General features: G+C 34.8%; 6 protein-coding genes and 1 long non-coding RNA gene across 11 annotated transcripts in view; 4 read left to right on the top strand and 3 right to left on the bottom strand.

Moving 5' to 3' along the window:
• The first annotated feature begins 89 nt into the window (after window positions 1–89).
• On the top strand, window positions 90–4248 carry ras (Inosine-5'-monophosphate dehydrogenase ras). Its single transcript, XM_081994604.1, has 8 exons — window positions 90–280; window positions 505–639; window positions 691–739; window positions 801–1566; window positions 2294–2533; window positions 2583–2739; window positions 2794–2937; window positions 3048–4248. Exons 2-8 carry the CDS (start codon window positions 518–520, stop codon window positions 3151–3153), a joined length of 1584 nt encoding a protein of 527 aa, XP_081850730.1. The 5' UTR covers window positions 90–280; window positions 505–517; the 3' UTR covers window positions 3154–4248.
• Window positions 4249–4380: 132 nt separating this feature from the next.
• Window positions 4381–8407, top strand: LOC145739174 (SWI/SNF complex subunit SMARCC2-like). 2 transcript variants are annotated; one of them, XM_081994587.1, is made up of 10 exons: window positions 4381–4722; window positions 4790–4909; window positions 4978–5091; window positions 5297–6288; window positions 6342–6784; window positions 6835–7125; window positions 7177–7361; window positions 7415–7773; window positions 7823–7975; window positions 8031–8407. In XM_081994587.1, exons 1-10 carry the CDS (start codon window positions 4597–4599, stop codon window positions 8050–8052), a joined length of 2805 nt encoding a protein of 934 aa, XP_081850713.1. In that variant the 5' UTR covers window positions 4381–4596; the 3' UTR covers window positions 8053–8407. The 2 variants fall into 2 exon arrangements, with proteins under 2 accessions (XP_081850713.1, XP_081850712.1); XM_081994586.1 differs by having other exon boundaries at window positions 5285–6288.
• Window positions 8408–8467: 60 nt separating this feature from the next.
• On the bottom strand, window positions 8468–9775 carry LOC145739196 (uncharacterized). 2 transcript variants are annotated; one of them, XR_014180921.1, is made up of 4 exons: window positions 9482–9775; window positions 9316–9421; window positions 8995–9070; window positions 8468–8799 (listed from the first exon to the last, which is right to left on the bottom strand). It is a non-coding gene; the product is annotated as an uncharacterized LOC145739196 (long non-coding RNA). The 2 variants fall into 2 exon arrangements; XR_014180920.1 differs by having other exon boundaries at window positions 8468–9070; window positions 9482–9772.
• A 421-nt stretch (window positions 9776–10196) lies between these two features.
• spidey (hydroxysteroid 17-beta dehydrogenase 12 spidey) lies at window positions 10197–12851 on the bottom strand. Its single transcript, XM_081994618.1, has 2 exons — window positions 12487–12851; window positions 10197–11094 (listed from the first exon to the last, which is right to left on the bottom strand). The coding sequence occupies exons 1-2, from the start codon at window positions 12647–12649 to the stop codon at window positions 10307–10309; spliced, it is 951 nt and encodes a 316-aa protein (XP_081850744.1). The 5' UTR covers window positions 12650–12851; the 3' UTR covers window positions 10197–10306.
• Window positions 12852–13002: 151 nt separating this feature from the next.
• On the bottom strand, window positions 13003–15770 carry LOC145739187 (glutaryl-CoA dehydrogenase, mitochondrial). Of its 2 annotated transcripts, none has more exons than XM_081994612.1 (9): window positions 15620–15770; window positions 15519–15548; window positions 14964–15098; window positions 14677–14910; window positions 14049–14178; window positions 13717–13994; window positions 13490–13664; window positions 13275–13435; window positions 13003–13221 (listed from the first exon to the last, which is right to left on the bottom strand). In XM_081994612.1, exons 1-9 carry the CDS (start codon window positions 15669–15671, stop codon window positions 13160–13162), a joined length of 1257 nt encoding a protein of 418 aa, XP_081850738.1. In that variant the 5' UTR covers window positions 15672–15770; the 3' UTR covers window positions 13003–13159. The 2 variants fall into 2 exon arrangements, with proteins under 2 accessions (XP_081850738.1, XP_081850739.1); XM_081994613.1 differs by lacking the exon at window positions 15620–15770 and adding an exon at window positions 15602–15619.
• Window positions 15771–16202: 432 nt separating this feature from the next.
• Window positions 16203–19807, top strand: Srp72 (signal recognition particle 72). The gene is made up of 9 exons (XM_081994598.1): window positions 16203–16399; window positions 16459–16576; window positions 17317–17575; window positions 17628–17818; window positions 18103–18739; window positions 18900–19058; window positions 19112–19257; window positions 19310–19525; window positions 19583–19807. Exons 1-9 carry the CDS (start codon window positions 16291–16293, stop codon window positions 19719–19721), a joined length of 1974 nt encoding a protein of 657 aa, XP_081850724.1. The 5' UTR covers window positions 16203–16290; the 3' UTR covers window positions 19722–19807.
• A 1696-nt stretch (window positions 19808–21503) lies between these two features.
• Window positions 21504–22841, top strand: part of orb2 (cytoplasmic polyadenylation element-binding protein orb2) — a 36137-nt gene continuing 34799 nt past the window's right edge. The window contains exon 1 of one of the 2 annotated variants that reach the window (XM_081994597.1): window positions 21504–22750. In XM_081994597.1, the coding sequence (XP_081850723.1) occupies window positions 21767–22750 (984 nt within the window). In that variant the 5' untranslated portion in view covers window positions 21504–21766. The remainder of the gene's footprint in view (window positions 22751–22841) is intronic. The other variant, XM_081994596.1, reaches the window with a different exon arrangement.

Genomic DNA, 22841 nt, shown 5'->3' with positions numbered 1-22841 from the left:
GTTTGATTCGTTTGATTGACATAATGGCAACGCTGTTTTAGACACAACTTTTCTCTGTCAGTTTAGTGTCAGTGTCAGCCTCGTTCTCTCTTCTCTCGACATTCATAACCAAGTTTTGCCGGTTGGACCACAACATCATTTATTTTGATTTTACCTTTAACCACGTTTTTCTCCAAATATCCACATTGTTGTTGTTGTGTTTTTCTATTAAATCGTTAATCAACAACGTGCTGCTTCGTAGTGCGTGTAAAGGATTATTTAAATAAATCAGTTTTGATTGGTAAGTCATTAAAATTGATTGCAGTTTTTGTCATATATTTGATAATTGGACAGGTAGGTTTTTCTTGCAAAGGTATTTATTCCACCTGTATATTGTTGACCACGTTTTTTATTCATGACGTTTATATTAAATATTGATGGAAAGAACAAAGACAATTTTGTCTATCATTGTTAACTGCTGGTAGCTTTAATCAACAGTTTCTATTAGCAGCAATTTGTTTATAGGTAGTTCAACACAATGGGTGATTCAAACCACTTTGGTGATAACATGAATTCTAAAGTACTAAAAGTTGAAGAAGACCTTGAAGATGGGTTGTCAGCTGAGGAAATGATTTCTAAAGGAAATGGATTAACATACAAGTAATATTTATATTAATCACTCATTGATGCTTTACTATAATATTTTTTTAGTGACTTCATCATCTTACCAGGATTTATTGATTTTGCTCCAGATCAAGTGGTAAGTAAATTTTATTGGAACTTAAAGTAGATTAAATCTAAATATTTCTTCCTTCTTAAAGGATTTGTCAAGTCCTCTAACAAAGAAGATCACTTTAAAAGCTCCCTTAGTTTCTTCACCTATGGATACAGTCACTGAAGCTGATATGGCTATTGCTATGGCATTGTGTGGTGGAATTGGCATTATTCACCACAATTGTCTACCATCTTATCAAGCTAATGAAGTATTAAAAGTAAAAAAATATAAGCATGGCTTTATCCATGACCCAGTGGTTTTAAGTCCACAACAGACTGTGACAGATGTTCTGGCTGTAAAAAAAGAGCATGGTTTTTGTGGGATTCCCATAACTGAGGATGGGAAACTTGGTGGAAAATTGGTAGGAATTGTGACAAGCAGGGATATTGATTTTCTAGATGACAAGGATTTTGCCAATACCAAGTTAGAAACCATTATGACAAAGTTGGATGCCTTGGTCACTGCCCAATCTGGGGTGACTTTGGCTGAAGCCAATCACATTCTAGAGAAAAGCAAAAAAGGCAAACTTCCTATTGTTAATGCACAAGGCAATTTGATTGCCTTAATGGCTCGTACTGATTTAAAAAAGGCAAAGAGCTATCCTTTATCATCAAAAGATGATAATAAGCAACTGATTGTGGGTGCTGCAATTGGCACCAGGGAAGAAGATAAAGTCAGGTTGGGTCTTTTGGCTCAAGCTGGAGTAGATGTGGTTGTCTTGGATTCATCTCAGGGCAATTCAACATACCAAGTGCAGATGATCAAGTTTATTAAGAAAAAGTATCCTAACTTACAGGTTATTGCAGGAAATGGTAAGTGGTTTTAATTAAATAATAAATATGTATATTTTCACTTTGCAAAATATTGGAAACTTTTCTTTCAAACTGATATAATAAATGCACCATATGACATTCACAATGTTACTGTGCAAGCTTGTTATCTCCAATAACACCAATTAGCACTTTAGTTCTATTTACCTCTTTATTGGTTCAATAACACAAAATTGACCTTCTACATTATTTGTATTAAACTATGATGTGATTCCTTTAAACCTTTGCCCCTACTGGGTTTATTTTTGCATTAAGCTGCCATATTCTCCAGATCAGCAGTCTATTTCTTTCTCTTATGTAGTATTATCTAAACTGTTTCTGGAAGTTACTGAAGGCTGACTAATATTGAAGACAATATTATTTTCAAAGTTATTTTTTAATATATTGTAGATCCAGTTTGATGCAATAAACGTAATATCTCAGTTGTTTGCTAATTTTATTCCTGATTTCACCAGGAAAAAACATAATAATATTCACAAAGGTAAAGTGCATAACAGTGCATTAATTAGGCAACCAATTAACGGATGTCATTTGTCAAAAACCGGCAGGAGATTTGAAATAAACATTTTATGGACTATATTTCAGTTATTGACATAATTTTCCTTATTCTGAGAGGGTTTCAACCCTAATATCATTATAAATATGTGAAACATTAACTTCTCCATCCATAGAATAAGTAGCTTCATTTAAAACAAATTGTTTGAACTAGTTGTGACAAAGCGTCAAGCAAAAACTCTTATCGATGCTGGTGCTGATGCTCTAAGAGTGGGTATGGGAAGTGGAAGCATTTGCATTACCCAAGAAGTTATGGCTGTAGGCCGACCACAAGCCACTGCGGTTTACAAAGTTTCTGAATATGCTAAACGCTATGGAGTGCCAATCATTGCGGATGGTGGTATCCAATCTATTGGACATATAATTAAAGCCTTATCACTTGGAGCTTCAACTGGTAACTTAAAGTTATAAAATCTTAAAGTGTTTGCTCATTGTTTTGTTAGTTATGATGGGTTCATTGTTGGCTGGCACTTCTGAGGCTCCTGGAGAATACTTCTTTTCAGACGGAGTTCGTTTGAAGAAATATAGAGGAATGGGAAGTATTGAAGCCATGGACAGAAAAGATGCTATGGGTTCTGCTATGAATAGATATTTTCACAGGTGGAAAATTGACAGTGATTAATTAACTTTAATGCTAAGTTTGGTTTGTTTTAGTGATGTGGATAAATTGAAAGTTGCCCAGGGTGTAAGTGGGAGCATAGTGGATAAAGGGTCAGTGTTACGATTTGTACCCTATTTACAGTGTGGCATCCGACATGGATGTCAAGATATTGGTGTGAGGTCATTGCTTCAGTTAAGGTAAGTTGATTTTTAGGTTAATGAAGATTGAGAAACACCCAATTGTTTTCAATATTAAACTAATCACAATGATTTTCTAAAAAAATGAATAATAAATTTATTATTTACAGAAATAGAATGTACGGTGGTGAACTAAGGTTTGAACTTCGATCGCATTCAGCGCAGTTAGAAGGAAATGTACACAGTTTGTTTTCTTATGAAAAGAGGCTATTTTAAGACAACCAATCAATATAGTCATTATATGTATTAAGGTATTTCAAATTGCCATATATAACTAATTGGCTGACCAATTGAAATGGAAGAATTACACCTTAGTAAACACACAACAAACACTGGGCACTGAGATTCTAGTAATGTTAATCTTGTGACAATCAAATGATTACAATTTACGGCATACAAATGAACTTAACAAACAATTCCATTTCAATGTGCTAGCAGTTTATTAAATTCCAGAACATTTCTTATATTTGACTGTTGAACTATAATATCCAAACTCGAACTCCTGATGTATCAATTTTACTGACAAATGCCTGACTTTATTTTTTATAACTCTGTATTTCCTACATGCAACATTAAAATTTCTTTGTTGAAAAGAATGCTTTAGAGCTGATGTGTATAATATAACATTTAGAGCTTAGATACAGGACATATACGACTTTAATGTGTGTTGTGTTTTAACTCAAAAATATATGTGTCTGTTATTCCAAGCCATATTTAGGAGACGGTTGCATGTGACCAATTGTACCGTGTAGTTGCCATTTATATTTCAGATTGTCGTTTTTTTTTTTTCAGTATAAAAATCGCCCAATTATTTTAAGGTTTAATTATGGTTTGGCCTTAATTTTGTAAACTATATTAGTTACTTTGATGTACTTAATATGGGTTACGGTTTTTTTTTAAAGTCTTGATTAAATTTCGAATATTATAAAAGTTTGGTAGATTAATTTTTGCAACCAAATATAACATAGAAAGGACAAACATCACAATTTCTAGTGGAGTGTTACCAGAAAATGCTGTATCTCTAGAGATATAGTGGGCATTTTCAGTTAACACTCTGTACATGTTCTTGTTTCCGGTATATAAAAATCCAAGTTGTGTTCACATGACCTTTTATTAACATGTCTTACTCAATACAATTTAAAATAGAACCAGTTTTGTATGCGATTTCTTTTTAGTATTAAAAACAATTGTAAATTTAATTTTACTTCTAAAATTTAATTAATTAATTTATAATTGAGTTGTAAATTTATAGTATTAATTATGTTTTTATAACTAGTTGGCGTTTAAATAAATGATCATTAAGAGCTTAAAGGTAGTCTCCTGAGTAGTTTAGAATGTTGTATACATTACACCTTCTACCTACCCCTGCACATTTTCTTATTATTTTACCCCACTATTCCCAAAAATTTGAGTCAATACAGCAGTGAAGCATAAAATCAATAATACGTCGCGCCCTCTCTAGAGAGGTTTTTTCAACAGTGATAACAAAACTGAACATTGCGACCTCTGTGAAGCGCGTTGTAAATAATAAACGACGCCGTGACGTCAACATCGACGTCCACCCGAACAAGATTTTTTTTGACACCTGTCACCAAAAGCTTGGTTTAATTACTTTTTCATTGAAGAAAACCGGTTGATTTTTGCGAAAAAGCTGCAGATATGCAAAGTTTACAGGCCGTGGGGCCTAAAATGGACGGGGGCCCCAATACTAAATATTTTGAATCGCCGGACACAATAAATTCCCTTGAAAATGTTAAAAACTGGCTTCAAAAAAACGCGAAAAAGGTGGGTAAATGAAAAAATTTGTATAGTAAAATTGTACTAACATAACAGAAACAAATCATTGATCTAGTACATCAACAATGACCCTCTGACAAATAAGATTATAGCTCAAACCGTAGTGCAATTTCTACAGTTTCAAGAAGACTTTTTGGGCAAAAAATCCCAAAAGCCGCCAATGACTCGTATACCTGTAAGTATCTACAATATCCATCAAAATAATAGACTCTATCAGCTCAACATTAAATGTAATTACCACAGATAAAACATTTTTTGGACTTTAAACCTGGAGGAAGCTTGTGTCAATTATTAACTGCAGCTTTCAAGTTTAGAATGGATCATGGATGGCGCCGTTTTGAAATGCCAACAGGCAAGGTAAGTGGTTTTAAATTCAGTTAGTAAATTGAATTTCAACTAGAACACTCTGATATATTCAATTGTTTGTGTATATAATCACAACCAGGACATCATGTAACTTAATAACTAAACCATTTACATTGAAATTTAATTTACTAATCACATGTAATAATCACACACATGGAAGTTCTGTTGGGCTGATTTATTTTAGCTTCTATTCAAGTTGGACAAAATATTTGAGTTGTTTCAATTAATGGAGAAATCTTTGATTCAAAGCAAGCTTTATACTTACCCTATTGTATATATTTCACCTGCTATTGATAAGATTATTGCTCAGAAAATAAAAGAGATAGTTCGACGTCGCTCTGGACAGATTGTTGAAAATGAAGAGAATGCCACTCATATATTGTATAATATTGTTGAGTCTCCTGTGGAGGAATATGGAAGACCTGTCCTTAAAAGGGACAAAATGGTCTTAATGCATTGGTACTACTTTCCTGACTCTTTTGATACATGGGTGAATGTAGATTCAGTTGGTTTGGAAGGTGTATCAATTGAAAGTCCTTGTTCAAAAATAGGTCCTTGGCATATTACTTATGCTTGGATATTTGATACTGATCAGTACAATGAGTGGATGTCTGAAGAGGATTATGAAGTGGATGAAACAGGGAGGAAGAAAATACACCCCAGACTAATGTCCATAGAAGATCTTATCAACCCAGCAGATGAAAGTAGTAAAAAGAAAAGAGAATATAAAAGAAAAAGATCTCCTTCACCATCTTCAAAAATAGGTAAACGCAAAAGTAGCAGAGGCTTAGGTTTGTGCAAGAAAAGTAGTAGAGATGATGAACCAGAGGACTTGACAAAAGATATGGAAGATCCTTTACCTGATACCCTAATAATGGAAGTCTCATCACCAAACAGTCAAGGCTTGTCAAAGAAAGACAGTGACATGAAAAACAGCTCAGTAATAGAATTGGATGAATCTGAAGACAAAACAGAAGAAAACTCTCAAACAGGCAAAACTAGTGATAGTAACAACCAAGATGAAGGCCTAGAAGATAATGTCACTGAACAAACCCATTACATAATAATTCCCTCATATTCCTCATGGTTTGATTACAATTCAATTCATGAAATTGAGAAACGCGCAATGGGCGAATTCTTTAATTCCAGAAATAAATCAAAAACTCCAGAAATTTACATGGCTTACAGGTTCTTATTGAAACATTTTAGCTTGGTAAGTTGTTAGTATAAAGTGGTTTTAGGAATTTTATGGTAGATACGTACAGATTGAATCCTACAGAATACATCACTAGCACAGCCTGTAGAAGAAACTTAGCTGGGGACGTTTGCGCCATAACCAGAGTACACGCATTTCTAGAACAGTGGGGTTTAATAAACTACCAAGTCGATTCTGATTCTCGTCCTTCACCAATGGGACCACCTCCTACATCACACTTCCACGTCTTATCTGATACACCTTCAGGTTTACAGCCAAATGTTCCATCAAAAACGATGCAGCCTAGTCCTGCCAAGACTCTCTTAGATTTGGATAAAATAACAGAGTTTAAGAAAGAAATTGATCCACTGAGTAGTTTTGGACTGAAATTGGACCAGTATTCGAAGAAACCGATCGTTTTTAGAAATAAAACTGCAGCTTCGTTAGCTAGGGATTGGACTGAACAGGAAACTTTACTTCTTCTAGAAGGTAAAGAGTATTTTATTTGCAGTATATTTGTCATCTAATGTCTTACTTAGGTTTGGAAATGTACAAAGATGACTGGAACAAAGTATGTGAACATGTAGGATCAAGAACACAAGACGAATGTATCCTACACTTCCTAAGATTACCCATTGAAGATCCATATTTAGAAGATGTAGAAACCAGAGGCGCTTTGGGGCCTTTAGCTTACCAGCCAATCCCTTTCAGCAAAATAGGAAACCCAATCATGTCTACTGTAGCATTCTTGGCTTCTATTGTAGATCCTAGAGTGGCTGCGGCCGCTGCAAAGTCAGCCATGTCGGAATTCGCTAACATCAAAGATGAAGGTGGTTTATACTTTTATTGAGGTTCGACTTTGTTATGTGTGGTTTTTGTAGTTCCTGCCTCCGTCATGGATGCACACTTAAAAAACGTGGAAGCTTCGTCAGCTTCAGGAAAATACGACCCAGCGGCTAACTTAGCTTTAACTGGAATTGCAGGAACTGCCATTGAAAAGGAAGACGAGCCTAAAAAAGAAAAGGATGAAGATAGCCCAGGAGAACTGAAGGAAGAAAAAAGAGAGGTGAAAAGAGTTTACCCTTGTACTTTTGTGAAAATTATAAAGTATATTCACAGGTAAAATCGGATCCAGACGAAGCTTGCTTAACTCCCAGCCAACCTGTGGAAATCAAAGTAAAAGACAGCGAAATGCAAAGTGCAGCTGCTGCAGCTTTAGCAGCGGCTGCAGTTAAAGCCAAGCACCTAGCTGCGGTAGAGGAGCGTAAAATTAAGTCGTTAGTAGCTTTACTAGTAGAGACGCAAATGAAAAAGCTGGAAATAAAGCTACGACACTTTGAGGAGTTGGAGACTACAATGGAAAGGGAACGTGAAGGTCTGGAGTATCAGAGACAGCAACTGATTACTGAAAGACAACAGTTTCATCTAGAACAGCTCAAAGCTGCTGAATTTAGGGCTAGACAACAAGCTCACCAAAGGTACGTTTTTCGTTTTGTTTGAGATAGTGACATGAATATTTTTGAAAAGGTTACAAGCTGAACAAGGACAATGGCCTGCACAAAATCAGTCTTCTGCTGGATCCAATTCTAGTGATACTGGCCCTAGTACAACTCCAACCCCCCCTTCCCCACAGGCGTCGGCAGTGTCGTCACCTCAAACTCCACCTCATCACCACATTGGGTATCTAAGCTAGTATAACAAAACTACTCTACAGTATTAAAATATTTTTTTTTAGGGATGGGCAAGACAGTGAATGAATAATGTAATATGCAATTTTTTATTGATCTCATGTGTATGTTATATGAATTAGTAAGGCAATCTAAAAACGTTATAGTTTCAACTTTAAACCTTCCAAAAGCATTTATATCAAATATATTATACAGAATCCCATAGCCATAAGGACACTCTAAAAAAAGACTAAAGTTAATCATGCATACAAATATGGGACACTTTTTGATGTAAAGAAAGTTATACTGCTCTTGTGTACTTATAGTTATGGGACGCCCTATACATTGGTGTGAATGTACCTGTTACATTTATTTATCTTGTAACCTGTTATAAATTTTATTTTTGTGTGTACTGATTGACAATATAAAATAATGCAAAACTGAACCAGTTTTAATTTATAAGTTATTTTGTACGATTTGATTTATTAAGGATAAACAAAACCACTTTAAACTTATCAATCAATTTATTCACTCAAAATTTGTCTTCACCTTGCATCAGTCTTCACTTACATTTAAATCTGCTCTTACTGGACTTTAACCTGAAATTAAACCTGTTTTCTAATATATTTTAATACAAGCTAAATCTATATTTTTACTTAATATATTACTTCAGTTATAAAATTATCAACAAGATGTCTTTCAGACGGGAAAAGAAGACAAAAAATTATAATAAATCATCATATGCAAGTGATACTTAGATACAATTTACATAAATGTAGTACAAACCTTTCACTAGCTTCAGGTTGCTTCTTAGCCCAAATATTAGGATTATAATACCTGCAAAAGCAACTTAATTCAGAATATGAATGATTACTATACCTACTAATTAATAGAAAAAAAAATGCATTTGTATGAATACATTCGTAAATAATATATATAGAAGTTAATAATATTATAAAGTGAATATTCAACTATGTTTTAGCAAGAATTTCACACCAGCCAGGCCATGAAAGCCCTGACCAGCTCTAGTACCTTGCAGTTATCTTCATGACATTTTCTTTGCAATGTGCAACTCACCATTTTCAGAGATGATGTCCCTGACCCCCTTCTGAAAAAAATACCGGATTTTAGTGTACAATCAATAGTAATTTCATTGAAATATAGTTTTTAATTAAATGTCCAACTTATGCCACTGCAACTGCCTGTATTTAACAAGCACAGCAACACAAGTCAACTTAATTTCCCACACACATGAACGCTTCAATAATGCGGAAAATTTCATTAAGAAACTGCCTGAGTGTGGATTATTTCAAGATGTTTTGCATAAATAAGGAAAGTATAATAAATACTTACTGGGAGTAATATCACAACAAAAAATCTAAAAAATCTTCCCACGTGTGACTAGCATATTGTGAGGTTATGTTCCACGTCGCGTGGACATGATAGTGCTCTAAGATACCTTGAAACACAAAATCAGGCTATTGCTACAAGTTACAGGATAAATATTTTATATAATTACCATCAAGGCACTTAATAGGATTCCATTTCCGGGCAACATGGAAATGGAAATTCCATGTTGCCCTTCCATTTAATACGTCAATGGTCTCCACTCTGCCGCCATGGTGGAAGGTACGTCGAGACGCTGCACTGTTGTGTTATTATTTTTTTATTATGAACAGAGACAGTTTTGCCATATTTCATGGTGGAAATTATTAGCCCTATGTTTCTCTGTACTTCTATAACTGTATTGTGATCTGACTGCGAACTGTGACTAAACTGTACTGGGTTCTGTTCTGCCACTGGTACTCTTACACAGGGTAGTCAACTCGGGGTAGCGCCATCTCTATTCTCTATAAGTGACTACTCTAACTCGCACACAAAACCACTGAGCTTTTTACAGTATCTAGAAAGGTAATACTGTGTTAATTAAAATTAATTGCATTCGCCAATTGTCAATAAAACTCAACATCGAATTTTGTATCACCTCAGAAATGCAAGTTGGTATAAAGTTAAAAACTCTTAATAATCAATATTTTTCTTCTGCACATTCTGTATTTTGGCAAAATGTCCAATTTTTACACAAATTTGAAAAGAGAGAGAAGGGATGAGAAGTAGATAGCGTAATTCAAAACCACAGATAAGTCCAGTGCACTTTTGAAAATCGAAATATTTCCAAAATATATCATTCTAGCTCACCCTGTATACTGGATAAGAAAGATAAATAAATTACTCTGTTTAGTTTTTAAGAAGTATATATTCAAATACGTGTAAATATTAAAATACATCTTTATTGTAAGCCAAAAAAAATCTGATAGAATAAATAACTCTTATATAAACAGCTTAATTAATGAATCTGCCTTCTAAGTGCTCTAGCTCGAATGTTAGTCATGGTTCGTACAATAAGCCATCTAGACAAACTAGGTGAAATAGCATCTAAGCAGTGAATAACCCCCACTAAAAGAGTATGTGGGAAGTACCCAGTCGTTTTTTCTCTTACTCCTATAGTGGTCATTGCTTCAGCAACAAATTTAGCTGGAGAAGGCGCCATCCAAGTTGAAGACCTAATTTTAGACATGTTGGTGGCTACATAACCAGGGAGCAGACATTGTACTGTTATGTTACACCTTGAATACTCTGTAGATAAATCCGCAGAGAACTTCTCCACAAAAGATTTTGATGCTGCATAAACGCTTAGTAATGGACTAGGTATTTGGGCTGCTGTGGAAGATATATTCACTATAACTCCCCTCTTCCTCTCCACCATTCCAGGAAGTACAATTTTGCACATATTAGTCACAGATATAATATTGCACTTAATAATATTATCATAAATTTCATCCTTGTTTTTTAGGTCTAAGAAATAATCAGGATGAGGGTAGCTCATCCCGACGTTGTTGATTAAAACTCCTATATCCAAGCTATGTAAGTGCTTATCGATGTTATGGTAGATTTCTTCCACTTTAGTGAAATCAGCCGCTATTGTTTTCGTTTCCACTTGGTACTGTTGAGCGATTTGATTTGCGACGTCGTCCAGTTTTAGTGGATTTCTGCTGATCAAAACCACGTTTAGCTTTTTCTTGGCTAAGGCTTCTGCGTATGCTTTTCCTATTCCGTCGGTGGCCCCAGTGATTACTATAAAATAAACATAGTTATAGTTGAAGTTATATTAATATGTTATTAATGATCTGTGACAATGTATAGCCTGTTATCAAGACAGTAATCCAAGCTATTAATGATTATTTGATTGCTGTAAATAATGTTGCAAAAAAGTTGAAACTGGTTATAAATATATGGCATCACCATGATTGAATGTAGGTCTCTTTTCATATAACATCTTTAATTAAACTATTAAGGGTGTTGTCATATGTAAAATTAGTGGTCTACTGAACCTAATCTAAATAATTTCAATTAAGGCAATTAAACAATTTTCCACATTTACAAATTTAATACACCACATGAACTTGCTGATAAAAGCTTATTGTTGTAGGCCTATCTATTTGATGTTTTAATGTTGTATACCTGCTTGTTTGGTAAGGTCAAATTTCAGTAGTAGTTAAATACGTATAAAAACAAAACAGTTTTAACAATGAACTAAATTTCCAATTGTAATATTTGTAAAACAATGCTGTTGTCGAATCAGTTATATGAAATGCTGAATCGTTTATACTGTACGTCAATGACATTTATTTAAATAAAGGTTACTCTACTAAATTTACGTGTCTTTTGTTTCATATAATTATAATGATTTATGAACTTAAAAATGGATCTCAAGAGATACATACTACACAAATTCCAATTCTTCAGACAAGAAAAAAAAGAAGAAACAGCTATTAAGTAATTCTACTAATACTTCATTTTACTGCCGTTAAAAAATCTATCCATCTGTATTGTTACATCCTGTAATAAAACAAATACATAAGCGGCAAGGTTTTGTTGCAATTTCTCGATCTAGGCGGTCAAGTTGAATGGTACTTTCTACTTTCTTCACCGCATTATATCAGAATATGTGCAGTGTGAACGAAGGAGAAAGCAGCAGCATTGTTGTGTAAGGTGTTAATAGTCAAGGCAAAATTTACAATTGTTTTCAAATTTTATTATGTATTTTATTGTATTCAAATGTTAATTATTTCATTTTGAAAAAAAATATGAAGCTAATTCAAGTAGTAGTATTATACAGGGTGGTCCAAATTGATTGTAGGACAATTCAAGGGTAGAAAGTACATAAAAAATAAACTCTTGAAGTGATCATTCAATTTTTTAATTAAGATAAAAAACTTTTTTCTTGGGGCCCGGTAGCTCCGAAAGGGCACTTTTGACTTTTATTTTTTACGTACTTTCTACCCTTAAGTATCCTACAATCAATTTGGACCACCCTGTATAATCAAATCTAGTGACTTAAATTAATATTCAACTAAACATTAAACATTATATACTTACAGAAAAATCATTGATTAATATCATATAAGCCAAGCTTATTTCTGTTGAATTTTCAGGTTTAATATAAAATATTATGCAAATACTTACCAGCCCATTTTCCACTTTCTTTCAAATTGACAGCGTTAACCCTTAAAGTAACATCTAAGAAATTATTATAAATAAACTTAAGAACAAATTTAAGTATGCAAAAACCAACTATAACTGTGCACAAAATCCCAATAGTATCCATAACGCGCGCTGTTTCTGACATTATTCGGAGCCGCTTTAATCGGAATGATAAGCTGATTATAAGCCCTGACTGCTGGTTAACGTCACTGATAACGATAAAGTGAACATAGAACTTTTGGAGAAATACTTTAGTGTGGCGAACAAGGCGGTGAAAGCGCGATTCAACGGCCGCATAGCATGTTTCGTTTTTTAAGCGCGCATGACTTAGGAAATTGATTACCACTTTCTCAAATCAGGATCCCCTTTCTTTCTCTTATACAAGACACAATCAAAAAAGATGGTTTGACCACAGAAGAGAAGACCACTATAGAAGTCTTTCATAAAACTTCAAGGAATGATAAAGATTCGGTTGTCGGCGAATAAAAATTAAAGAAAAACAAAAAATGACATTTAAATACTTCAAAACGGAAAATCATTATCTTAAGTTTGAGCTATTTTTTTATAATTTTTAAGACTTATTGGGACAGCTAGGTGAACGTTATTTTCAATATAAACAACAAATTTTTCTATTCTTCAGACTTAAACATGCTTGCTAAAAAGCAGACAGTCCTGTGATTGCTCTTCCAAGAACCAAAGCATGGACATCGTGTGTCCCTAAAAAAATATTTTATTAATCTTTAAACTTTTTATTATAATACTTATTATACCCTCATAAGTATTCACAGCTTCGAGATTCATAACATGCCTAATCACATGATATTCGTCCTGAATGCCATTACCTCCTAGCATATCTCTGGCATTTCTTGCTATTTCAAGGGCTTTTCCAGCGTTATTTCTCTTTAGCAGAGAAATCATTTCAGGAGTATGCCTAAATCAAATTCTTCAAATCAGTACATATATTTTTAAGTTAAAAACAACTTACAAGTTCTGGTCTTTTAATCTACCTACTTGGTAACAACCTACAAGCCCCAAAGCAATCTCTGTCATCATGTCAGCTAATTTTCTCTGGATCAGCTGAGTTTGTGCTAAAGGTCTTTTGAACTGATGCCGTTCTAGTGTGTATTGTCTGGCTATACTTAAACAGTTTTCAGCTGCTCCTAAATTTTGTTTACTTTTATTTTGACTGAATCAGACTGAGTTGAGAAGTACCTAAAGCACCCCACGCAATTCCGTAACGAGCATTATTTAAACACCCAAAGGGGCCAGCCATACCAACCGCATTAGGCAACAAATGGTCCGCTGATACCTTCACATTGTCCAATAAAATCATCCCTGTTGTAGATGCTCTGAGAGAAAACTTGCCTTCTATTTTAGGGGTGGCCAACCCTTTTCCGTTCTCCGCTCTGTTTACTATGAAACCTCGAACTCTGCCGTCCTCACATCTCGCCCAAACTATCAAAATATCTGCTATAGGAGAGTTAGTTATCCTGAAATTATTACTTTATACCAAACTCAATTATCATATTATTTAAGCAGCATACCAAGTTTTGCTCCCATTTAAAGTATAACTTTTTGATGCCTCATCATACTTTGCATTAGTTTCAAGGCCTCCAATGTCGCTTCCGTGATTGGGTTCAGTCAAACCAAAACAACCAATTAGCTCCCCTTTAGCTGTAAAAAATTTGTAAAAGTGACGCTTAATAAAAGATAATACAATAATTAAACAGGCCATTATTTAGTACCTACTTCAATACACAAATCCCTACTTATTTTGGTTTAGATTCCATGAACGATACATCAAAATCAAAACTGACAAACGATTGTGCAGCCGCCGGACGTTCCTAAGGTACACCTCTTTTAGATAACTATGTAATCTTAGTATACAGTCCGGCCACTAACACACTCATCAATGATCAATTTCTTCGATGTAAAGTTCATGGGTCCAATATCTAATGGACAAGTTGCTTTATAATTTTTTGGTTATTTATATCCGAAAAATTTTGGTATGTAGGCAAGATATTAACCGTTTCAAACCCAAAACTGTAAATAGCACATCTATGTACAATTTAGTGAATTACAATAACTGGTTTTAACACAAAAATTCTATCAAAAGTTAGGAAATCTTAGGAATGTTGTTATTGTTATTAAAAGTTGAACGGATTCACTTACCCATGGCAGGCAAGTACTGTTGTTTCTGCTCTTCACTCCCGTACATATAAATAGCCCCCATAGCTAAAGACGACTGAACGCTTACCGCAGACCGGTAAGCACTGTCCACTCTTTCAACTTCCCTGGTAAGCAAACCGTAAGCTACATTAGAAACCCCAGCGCAATTGTAACCTTGAATAGTGCACCCCAACACCCCCATACTGCCTATTTCAGTCATAATTTCTTTGTGAAATTCTGCAATAACTTAAATGTAAATAATACAGTAAAACGCACAAAAATACTAGTACTTTCATGTCGATTTGCTTCTATTACTCTAGGCATAAGCTTCTCCTGACAGTAACCTCTGAATTGATCCCTGATAATTTTTTCTTCTTCAGTTAGTTGAGATTCCAAATTTAGAGGGTCTTGCCAATTGAACGTTACTAAAGATAAAAGTACATATAATTAGCACTTGTAACTAAAATTTTAAATAATTTATGTTTCTTAAAACTCTTATTTTACACAGTACTTGTTCTCTGAAAAATTATGAAGTTATTTCAATTGTTTAACTACCCTTTTCAACTTAAAAAAAAACAAATAAAATGTAATAAATATTTTTTTAAATACCAGAACCGCGAAATCTGCTTAATTTGAATTCTATATTGTGGCGACATCTAGCAACCGTTGTATAGACTACGACTTACGTCATTACATCTATGTGTTTTCATCATTTTGTACGTCATACGTCATTCTCCATAAACAACACCACAATGGTGCATTCATTAAAAACTTCAAAAACAATGACAAAAATGATTAAAACTGTAGAAAATAGATTAATTTGATCATAATAATACCATTCTTACCTTTTTCCGGTGACTTTGTAGACAATAATCCTGAAATTTTTGTTAAAGAAAATTACATGCACACACATAAAAGTGCTTCCAACCTAATTTTTAAAGGATACGCTTAGCTTCTTTTTTTATGTTGTTGAAGACGGTTTTAGGACAAAAAGCCATTTTAGTACACAAATATGATTACAATTGAAACATTTACTGAAGATTTAACTTGAAGACCAAAATATATGTAGAAATGGTATTACAACAACAATAAACAGGTCCGCATTTTATTGCAAACGTAAATTTTAGTTTCAGTCTTGTAATTTACTGATATTGAGTCACAAAACATATTTCTAGTTGTGTATTTATTCATAAAGTTTAAATTACAATTTCTATGTCTCTGTTTTAGCAAAGTTTTGTTAAAGAGTATTTCTTGTTAATTTATTTTAAGTACGGGCGTATGACTTGATTATTTAAATCCAACGCCAACAATTTATTTGTCTTGTTAGAATGAGACAAAAAATTGTTCCGTATTCTCGTTTAGTGGGTTGTATCTGTTTCCATCTCTAAAGAAAAGATAAACAAAGATGCATATATGTTTTATCAATAAATTAATTAGTGATTAGGTATTTATGAATGTCAGAATGTCTCAAACAAAAGTAATAAACGGCAACACTGTGCTAAAACACCACGTCTAAACTGTCAAAATTTAACATAACATAACCACAAATTTCATCTTAAACCTTGAAAGTAGTTTGTAGTTTTTCCTAAAACTTTAAACTTTTTATTTCAATTCTTAATGGCTGAAAAAACTCCAAAAGAAAAAACTATAGCCACTCAATATGCGGAGTTACATAAGTTCAGTCAAAATGAGGAGTACGAACGTGCCCTGAAAGCTGCCAACAAAAGTGAGCAACACCTTACATATAAACACATATGGATATTTATTTAAGGCATTGTTTTCCAGTCCTTGGGATAGCCCCTCACGAGTTTCTAGCATTCCACAGTAAAATTGTGTGTCTTATTGAGCTAGGTCGTTTTGAAGAAGCAATAACTCAAATTAACAAAAACCCTGAGTATTTAGAGTAAGTGTTCTTTGAGGTCAGTTGGAAATATGCACACCTAATGTCTGGTAAAAATGGTAAAATAAGGGGCGTATTTTGGTGGAAGTATTAACATAGCCCAAAATATGTCTAAGAAGTGTTCAAAAATAGTGCTGTGTGTACAGGGTGATTGATTATATTTTACTCAATAGCTAACACATATAATTTTGATCTGACAGCATACTGCATAGTTTAAATTAGCAAAGCTGCTGGAGTATTTTTTCTGAATCCCCAGAATGATATCCCAGAAACCAACAAATGTCAGTCACATCACACTTTTATTTTCTTTCATTTATATTCCTTAGGCACCAAACAATGAATGCTTTTTTTATGAAAACTGACATCTTTATTGCCTCAAAATATACCATTTGAAGTCTAGACTGCTTTCACACTATTCAGAAGAAACATCATATTTTTTTAACCTTCTAAATTATCCTTGATGATGATCTTTTTTTTCAACTTTTTGACGTCAATTTGGCGATTCAGGAAAAATACTATAAAATTAGTTAATTTAAACTATGCTATCAGATCAAGCTCATCAGAGTTAGCTGTTGAGTAAAATATAAACAATCACCCTGTACTACATTTCTATACTATGGTCTATAGTAGTTCTTACCACACTATTAATATACGGCAGCATTAGATGTACATCCTTTTAAGTCATGGGACACCTTTAATCCTTATGTAGTAAATCTGAAACATCTAAAATAATCATATTTTAGTAACTTGATTTTCGAAAAAGCCTACTCCTTATACCGCGTGAATAAACTGCAAGATGCCTTGTCAACAATTAATGAAAGTGAAACGGACACGGACTACCGCATAAAAGAACTAAAGGCCCAAATCCTGTACCGTCTGGAACAGTACAAGGACGCGTATACAGTTTACCAGGACGTCATTCGAAACACTGACGATGAGTATGAGGAGGAACGTCTCACAAACTTGTATGCCACCATGGTTTTCCTAGAAAGTAGTGAAAGAGTGAGAATTGTCAATTTTGGCCAAGCTGATGATAAAGTAAATAATGTTTTAGGCTGATTTGTCTGATTTGAGAGAAAGTCCCTATGAGTTGTGCTACAATATAGCTTGCATGTTGATAGCTTCTGAAAACTTCACAGAAGCAGAAAAGAAGTTGAGACAGTGTGAGAAGCTGTGCAGGGAAAAGTTTGATGATGATGAAGATATTACTGAAGATGAAATTGATCTAGAATTAGCATTAATCAGGTAAGTTAATTAATTTAAACAGTATAGGTACCATTTATTGATAGGATATTATTTACACCACTCCAATGTGCAAAAATTAGTAATTAAATAAATTACGTAATAAAAATATTAAAAGTTAATTGATATGATATACTTTGCTTGATCAGTGAGATTAAAAGAATTGTTCATTGCAGTTTTGTCCTAACTGTAATTTTACTTCATTCACTTTCCTACATCAAATTGCATTAAAATCCCTATCTGCAGCAAGTAAGCTATTTAGCATACAATGAAAATGTCTATTGCAGAATTCAATTGGGGTATGTGTACCAAAAACAAGGACGCATCAAAGAAGCTCAGACACTCTATACAGATAATCTAAAACTGAAACTAGAAGATATAGCCTTACAAGCAGTTGCTAGTAACAATGTAGTTTGCATCAACAAAGATCAAAACTTGTTTGACTCCAAAAAGAAAATGAAAGTCGCTTTAAATGAAACTTTAATCAACAAGCTGCCGTCCTTGCAACGCAAATATATTGCACTGAATAACGCTATTTTGAATTACTATATTAATCAACCTGATCAATGTGAAAAAGTGTGCAAAATCATTGAGGCAACGTGGCCTGAGCTGCTTACTCCTGTAAAGGTCTTGAGAGCACTGAATCTAGTTAAAGCAAACAAATTTGGAGAAGCTGTTGAGTTGCTGAAAAAAGGAGGGGAGACGGATGATACCAGTAAATTGTATGTGGATCTGTGCATTACACAATTTTATCTGATGAAAGGAGATAAAGTGGAAGCCTGCAAAGTGTTGGAGAACCTTGGACAAGACACTTATAAACCTGGAATTGTGGGTGCTTTGACCACTTTATATTTGGCTATAGGGGAAGAGGCTGCTGCTTTAAAGGTCTTTGAGAAATCAGTGGAATTTTATAAAAAGAAGAAGGTAATTGTGTTTGTCTGACATTATTTATGCTTTAATTACTCTACATAGTAATTGGTTACTGAGAAAAACTGTATAATTTATTAACTAATTTGATTCAAAAATTAGGAAAAAAGTTGAACACTCATTAGATAATTTGAAATGTCTTATTGTTTCTCTAAAGATGAAGTCTGGTGATTTATCGAGTTTCTGGAGACAAGCTGCCGACTTTCATATTAGAAACGGCCATCCTCAAGTGGCTGCCAACAGTCTTGAAGAATTACTAGTTGCTAATAAGGATGATAAGAAAATCTACGCTCAGTTAGTACTTGCTTGCACACAAGTTAGTAGTTTTTGTCAATTTTTAAGTTCAAATTGTAAATAAAATTTTTACAGTTTGACAAAAAACGTGCATTGAAACTCAGTCAGGAATTGCCTTCAATTGATGAGCTTTCTCAAGGAGTTGACGTAGAAAGCATCCAAACATTGGCTTTGGTAAACTTGAAGAAAAGTCCTGGTGTTAAAGGAGATTCATTGCCAAGGTAATAATTTAGTGAGTGTTTATTCGTACTAGTGTTAACAGTGTTTTTTTAGTACTCCAAGAACGGACAGTGATACGCGGATTAAAACTCGAAAGCACAAAAAACGCAAAGGAAAACTGCCTAAAAATTATGACCCTAACGGACAACCTGATCCGGAGCGATGGTTGCCTAAATACGAAAGAACCGGTTATAGGAAGAAGAGGGATCGTAGGAATAAGGATGTTATTAAAGGGTCTCAAGGAACATCACACGGACAAAGCGAACAATAGTAAGTTATCGTAAATGTATACTGGAGAGCTTGAAATTACAATTAATGGATTTGTAGTGACTTCTCTAAAAAAGTGGACGACCTGACTGACAGCCCTGGAGTGAGTGTGGAACCTTCTCCTAGAGGTGCAGTAAGCAAGCAGAACCAGCATCAGAATAAGAAATCCAACCAGAAGAAGAAGAATAAGCGCCGTTAGGTTTAGTTATAACCTAACAATATTAATTCATTTATGTTTTAAAAGCGTTTTTAATTTTATTAAATATGGAGGTAAAATTGGTGAAAGCAGCTGTTTTATTTTATTTTCTAGTTACTTTGTGTCCAATTTTATGTTCAATAAAAAAGAACTGCCAAAAATTTTGCACTCATTTCTGTGGTAAAAAATTACTACCTTAATAATTACTATGATACATAATGTTACTCAAAGCAACTTAGCAAGCTACAACTATTTTTATGGATTTCTTTAAACAATATTCACCAAATCGTAAACTAAAGCACGAGATTCAAATCCAACTAATAAGGAAAAAAAATGTTTTATGAGAGTCTGCACAAAAAACTTTTTTTTAAGTGACAAATTAATTTTACTAAACTTCTTTAACACTAAACTGTTCTATAGCTATTAAAATATGTATTTCTGTTAAGCTAGAGTAAAAATTGAAATCAAAACATTTGTGCACTTTTACAGAAATCTGTAACTACCTTGCAAAGCAATAAAGAGATGGAGCTATAAGTATTCGGTATACCACTCTTAATTTAGGTTTGTTTTAAATAGCGCTTGGGGTTTAATTATATAATTTTACTGCTTCACATGTCACATAGGTTGGCGTTCAGTAAGGTGACAAGTTTTATCAGAGCTAGGGCACTTTTGTCCAGGTTAGAATTTTATTTTAAGTAAATAAAGCTTGGTATATTGGATATATTAAAAAATATGTAATTTTGATTCCTTTAGTAAGTTTTATTTACAATATAAACGGGAAATTAACCCAATTTGATTCGATCTATAGTGAGGTCAATCAGTGATACCTACCTAATAATTTAGTTCTACTCTGATAAAAAAAATACTGTTTTTTTTTTCAGTTTTTACTTTGTTGTACTGAATCTTGAATCTGTTCTTTGCTGCTATAGTTCGATCATTATATTCGTAAATATGGCTTCTATTATATGTGTTGCCAGATTTGAGCTATATGCAATTAATAAACAGAATTGAATAGGTAATTGCTTGACTCGTTCTATTATGAGCCTTTGAACTAAATTAAACATACCTAAATGGGTCAATAATTAAACTCCATTACAGGAATACATTAATATTATTCATTCAGTCTAAATTATTGACCAGCATATTTATTATGTAAAAAAATAATATATTCTCAGGGGCTTAATGGTTGTTTGTATGCATTTTTTCAAAAAGCAGAGGAAAGTTTGTGAGCACAGCACGTTTGATCTGAATAATGAATGAACTGGATTCGTTCAGAATAGAATTATTTTCAGTGTCAAAAATATGTGCCAAAAGGGGACCTTTTGTAAAAACAATCATTTATTGACCATGCTCAGTCAGAAACCTTCCCGAAACTGGGAGAAAATGGACCAAGTTTGACGCAAACGGAGGCGTGGAGTGAAACGAAAGGCTTTTCGCATTGCTTTCGTATTGTGCTTCAGCAGAATTCGGGAGTAATTAATGATTTCGGTTGCTTTGACGTGGGTTTTGCGCTCGACTCTAAAGCAACGCTTTAGTTGCTCTATTTTGGCCGTAATATTGGCTCATACAAAGCGCTTTGTGGAAATTTGGCTACATATTAAAGCGCCGCAGTCGAGCGAGAGTGCAAAAACTCTTTACATTTGGTGTAGTAAAGCATCTATCGATAAGTTGCGTGGCGCCCTCTAACAAGGAGAGATAACGAATCCAGCTTGGCAATCCTGGCATATTTACAAATAGAGGTGTCGTTCTAAGTGTCGTCATCAGCTGTTCGATCAGATGCGCGCGTCGCTATCGTCTGCGGTGGCCGTGAAGCGTCGGCGCGCCCTCTGGCTTTAGCGAATTGTAGAGTTCATCGTCGGAAATCGCCCGAGTTCGGGTGTCGTGGTTGGCGGTCGGCTCTGCCAGAAACAGTGACATTAACATGAAAGTGGGCTGGTGGTTCACTGGTTGAGTGTTCATATTCAAAAATTGACAGCAAGTGTATGTGTATGACATAACCGAGCCACGGGACAGCGTACGACTGGCCTAGCGGACAGTGACGCGCACTAATGGGGGAATTTAGTTTAAGCAGTAATACGAACATTGGGTTAAGTGCGGTGGAGTCCAAGCCAAATCAAAATACAATATTTTACTCGTCTACGCCGACCACCACGAGCAACGGCACAGATATCCTTATCCAGACAAAAAGTTATAGTGCGATAATGCAAGATGATCCCTCTGAAAAAAGTGCGGCAGCTGTCAGTGGATCTAGCGGTGACGAAATGTCCAGTACAGTATCGTCAGGGGTGGGTGACTCAATTAGTACCACTTCTACCACCCCCACTGACAAAAACCCATCTTTGTCTCTTCCCGCCAAAGATACGGATGTAACACCGAGTACCACCGTGAATAATTTTTCCGAAAAATTATCAGATCACGTTTCGTCGGTCAGCAAATCGGTACCATCACTTCCATCGGCCTTCTTCCATCCTGCAGAACCTGCCACCCCAGCTGGTGCTCTATGGTCCACTGCAATCGAGGACGGGTTTGTTCCCAACTTAGCCGGAGTTAACGGAATAGGATTCCAGAATTTCCCATCTCCGAATCAACAACAGCAGCTGTTCGGAGGAAATATGGGTCAGAATCAGACCAACCAGACGCGGAGGGCCATAACCGCCAGTCATAATTTTCCTCCTCAATTAGGTCGGCAACAATCTCTTTCAAATCATCCGCTTTACGCGAAAGGTTTCGGATCGTGGACCGGCGTTCCTCCTGGACCACCGGGTCAGGGGTGGAACCCTAATTCGAACGCGGCGGCCTCGGCTGGTTCTGCTTGGAATCGGGGTCGTAGCGTGCTAACACCGCTTCAGCAAATGGGCGTGGGAATGCCACCTGGAAGAAAACCGAGTCCTACTTTCAATCAACCTCAGCAAGTTATCTCACCTGTTAAGTTCCGAAGAAGCACTTCATATCCGGGTAAAGGTCCCTTTCCACAGCCGCCCACTTTCGAGATCACCAACATGGATGAGGTTCGAGACTTGCTACCTTTCCAGGTAAAATGCGTTTTTGTAGGCTTCTATGTTATGTACTAAACCTCTTGTGTGATTGTGGTTTTGCTTTGTACCCTATTCCGTCCCTTTTTTA

Source organism: Ips typographus, linkage group LG16 (genome assembly GCF_016097725.1).
Source record: "Ips typographus isolate SLU linkage group LG16, UJ_Ityp_2.0, whole genome shotgun sequence".
Classification (NCBI taxonomy): Eukaryota; Metazoa; Arthropoda; class Insecta; order Coleoptera; family Curculionidae; genus Ips; species Ips typographus.
The sequence above is the reverse complement of the archived record's forward strand: the minus strand, read 5'-3'. Positions and strand labels throughout refer to the sequence as shown.